Below are 3,671 nucleotides of genomic sequence, written 5' to 3'. Positions count from 1 at the left end.
TCCCTCAGTGCTTTGGTCAACCTGGCATGGCAGTCCCCAACACAGGATGAATATTATACCATTTCTTCATAAATAATGGGAGTGCATGATGATCATTCAGACACCTGGGGAAATGACTAGGCTGAATAACATTGTTAAAACAATGAGGAAAGAAGGAGATTTATTCTTGGTAAAGAAACACCTGGATCCAGGGAGTAAGGACCTAAAAGACGATTGCCCAAGATGTGGACTTTTGGATCAGGACCTTGGTAACACAGATCCTGTTTATGACAACCAAAAGCAAAGCAGTGCCCTGTCTATGAGTAGGAATCTGAATGGGGGAACTGAACAGGAAGCAGCAGAAAAGAGGAAGAAGAGCTTAGTGCTAACAGCAGGATGACATCTCAGAGAACACCAAGCAGGTCCAGAGTGACCCTTTGCTTTCTGCTCAGTGCCTTCCCTCTTACAACTTTTAGAACACCCATTTAACAAAGATGGCTACTGGTATATTCTAACTGAGCCTGATCCACACACCCTTGGTCCTCAGAAGGTTGAAGACTTTCAGGCAGGAGAACTTATTCCTGGAAACCTCCACAGTGACTGCTTCTATGAACAGGTTTTGTTAGCCTAACTTGATTGAACTTCCCAGGTAAAGATCTCCAATGGCCAGCTGGCTGTCTGTGGTTGGAAGGAAGGGGTACTCTATAAGGCCTCTCACGGGGCATAGAAAGGGACCTGGTACTTTGAAATCACCGTAAATGAGTTGTCATCAGACACTGTTGCCAGACTGGGTTGGTCTCAGCCCTAAGGTAAACATCCATCTCCCTTAGGTTATGATAAATTTAGCTATTCTTGGCAGAGCAAAAGGGAACCAAGTTCCACCAGTCCACAGACAAACAGTACTCTTCTAGCTTTGGGCAGGGACACATCCTGGGATTTATATTAATCCTTCTGATCTGAAGACACAAAGACAGTCAAGTTATTGCCTGATAAGGGTTTGATAGAGTACAAGAATTATTTGTATTTTGAGGAAAAAGACATTTTGGATAAAGCACAGAAAAGCCTAAAACAGATTCTGCACAGTAAAATAATATTTTATAAAAATTGTATCAATTAAGATGTTGCTTAAAAAGATATTTTTGAGGGGGTTGGTTTCCAGCCGTCTCACTGGAAAACAGCTGCATGGTTTGCATTAACTTTGGACTGTGCTACAAGTGTCCTCCAAAGGATCTCACTTACTCCCCTGTGAGTGACATGGGCTGGGACACTGTGGTAGAGCACACTCTGGCTGATGTTTTGTATCTCCTGGAGACAGAAGTGGATGGGAGGCACAGTCCTCCATGGGAACCCTGGGTAGGTCCCTCCTTCTTTAAAAATATAGACTTTCTGGGGAATAATACTGAATGGCTTCTGTTGCTGTTGTTTTTGAACTGTCTCAGATGTTTTCTCAAAGATGCTACAGAACATAGCATATCCACTTAACAAGTTAAAAGTCTGAATGAGACTGTGAGAGACACCCTGCTCATCATCATTCTTCTTCCACTTCCAGTGACTGCTCTTATTTTGTGTGCTACAGGCTAACAGCTACTGAACCCAAGATCTTGTAATCCCTCTGTAAAACTGGTGCTGTACTGCATACTTTGCCAGCTGGGACTTTTTATCTTACTTTATTTTCTAAGGAGTGAATTGTCTTGGCCAAATAACTAACATATTCAAAGACATTTCCTCTGTGGGCACTGATTCCCTGCTATCTGTTTTCCAAGGAAGTGCTGAGTTTATTTCTGAGAACACCTGAAATCAGTGGTTGTCCCTTCGAAACCAACCAAAAAGTGATTGCCTTTGGTGTGGGTTAGGTTTTGTTACTGATTTTAAAACATATCTTTGAACACTGACATCTCTGAAACTACTAGATCTCTAGAAGTGCAATTGTGAAAGAAGCTTGCTTGCAGTTTTGACAAAATGAGAAACTCTTCCCAAATAAAACTTGTTTTGAAGTTAAAGAAAAGAATAATGTGAGATTGGAACCTGGGAGGTCTGAAGATTCCAAAGAGCTCACTCAATTCTGAAGCTGATTGTAAGATAAGGGCTAACAACAGCCCTTCACTTCTTATGATTCCCTGGAAGGACTCACATAACTCACTGAAAACTGTGACATTCATTAATATAATTTTCCTACATCAAAATAATACAGGTTAAAATAATTCAAGGGAAGAGGCACATGAGCAGAGTTCAGGAGAATTCCAAGCACAAGCATCCAGTTGTCTTCTCCCAGTGGAGTAATAGACGATGCTGCATTCTGCTGGCAACAATGTGTGATTGTATGTAGGAAGCATTGCCAACCAGGAAAGCTCACTCAGGCTTGGTTTCCAGACTTTTCAGTGGTGGGGTGGGTGAGAGTGAGATCATTATGCAGACCCTGTTGATCATCCTTATAGATGACTTGAGGGTCCACTGAATTGACAATAAAACTTCAACCTTCCTCCTTTGGTCATTTTCTTTTTAAAAATTCTCTAAAGTAAATTATTTTAAAAATTCTCACTTAAACCAGCTGTTTATTTAATATGAGACTGCACACAAATAGTTTCAAAAAGTCAGTAGGTCATTAAAACAATTGTTTAGCCATTCAAACCATTCAGATAACAATGAACGCCATGTAGCACTAAAATCAAATTATAGTCACAGGGGCAGGATTTCAGCAATAGCAAGAGAAAGTAGAACAAATAGGAATGAGCAAAGAATAGACAAGTAATGGGCGTGAATTGGCCTGGAAAATATTGTGGTGATGTCCACAGATAAATCAATAGTTATTTGTTAAACAAGTGTAAGACCACGCATTCTCAGTCCAGGAAAGCCACCAGGGGGCGGTCTGGGTCTCTTCGATTATAAGAAGCTTAAGAGGTTCAAACTTAATGAACCCTGCACAGTTGCTCACTGACTCATGTAAATGTTAAAGCAGCTGCTTCTTCCCACAGGGCAAATCCACAGCACACAGCCACTCTGGGCTGGCCCTTTACAGGGTAGCTCCTCTCAAGGCTGTGGATCTAGGTGGTGGTAAAGGCAGTGAAGATTTGCATACAGCAGCACACAACACACCCCCTCGCTGTGGAGAGCTCAATAGGAGATAAAGAGCCATCAGAATCCAGCCCCAGCTCTGGAGCCAGGGATCCCTTCCAATATCAGCACCATGGCCTGGACTCTGCTCCTCCTCCAGTTCCTCCTCACTTGCTGCCCAGGTTAAGAGAGATTTCAGATGCCAGCCTTTGGAGGGATCCTTGTGTCTCCCCTTCTAATTTCTAACATGTGTCTGTTTTTTGTTTCAGGGTCCAATTCTCAGGCTGTAGTGACTCAGGAGCCCTCAATGACTGTGTCCCCAGGGGGGACAGTCACTCTCACCTGTGGCTCCAGTGCTGGAGCAGTCACTGGGAGTCATTATCCCTACTGGTTCCAGCAGAAGCCTGGCCAAGCCCCCAGGACACTGATTTATAATACAAACTTCAAACACTCCTGGACTCCTGCCTGGTTCTCAGGCTCCCTCCTTGGGGGCAAAGTTGCCCTGATACTGTCAGGTGCACAGCCCGAGGACGAGGCTGAGTATTACTGCTGGCTGCACTATAGTGGTGCTCAGCACAATGACAGACTCATAAAAGGAACCAAGACATAAACCTCCCTAGGCCCTTGTGATGTGGAGATCA

The 3,671-nt window shown here is 43.4% G+C and overlaps 1 pseudogene and 1 gene segment (V, D, J or C); both read left to right on the top strand.

The window, feature by feature from the left end:
* Positions 1–142: 142 nt before the first annotated feature.
* Positions 143–3,104, top strand: LOC105546108 (annotated as a pseudogene).
* Positions 3,105–3,163: 59 nt separating this feature from the next.
* LOC105546107 overlaps positions 3,164–3,671 on the top strand; it is a 950-nt gene continuing 442 nt past the window's right edge. The window contains 1 exon segment of the V gene segment in view: positions 3,164–3,212. Coding sequence covers positions 3,164–3,212 — 49 coding nt within the window.

The sequence above is a fragment of the Mandrillus leucophaeus genome, unplaced genomic scaffold, assembly GCF_000951045.1.
Source record: "Mandrillus leucophaeus isolate KB7577 unplaced genomic scaffold, Mleu.le_1.0 Scaffold349, whole genome shotgun sequence".
Taxonomy (NCBI): Eukaryota; Metazoa; Chordata; class Mammalia; order Primates; family Cercopithecidae; genus Mandrillus; species Mandrillus leucophaeus.
The sequence above is the reverse complement of the archived record's forward strand: the minus strand, read 5'-3'. Positions and strand labels throughout refer to the sequence as shown.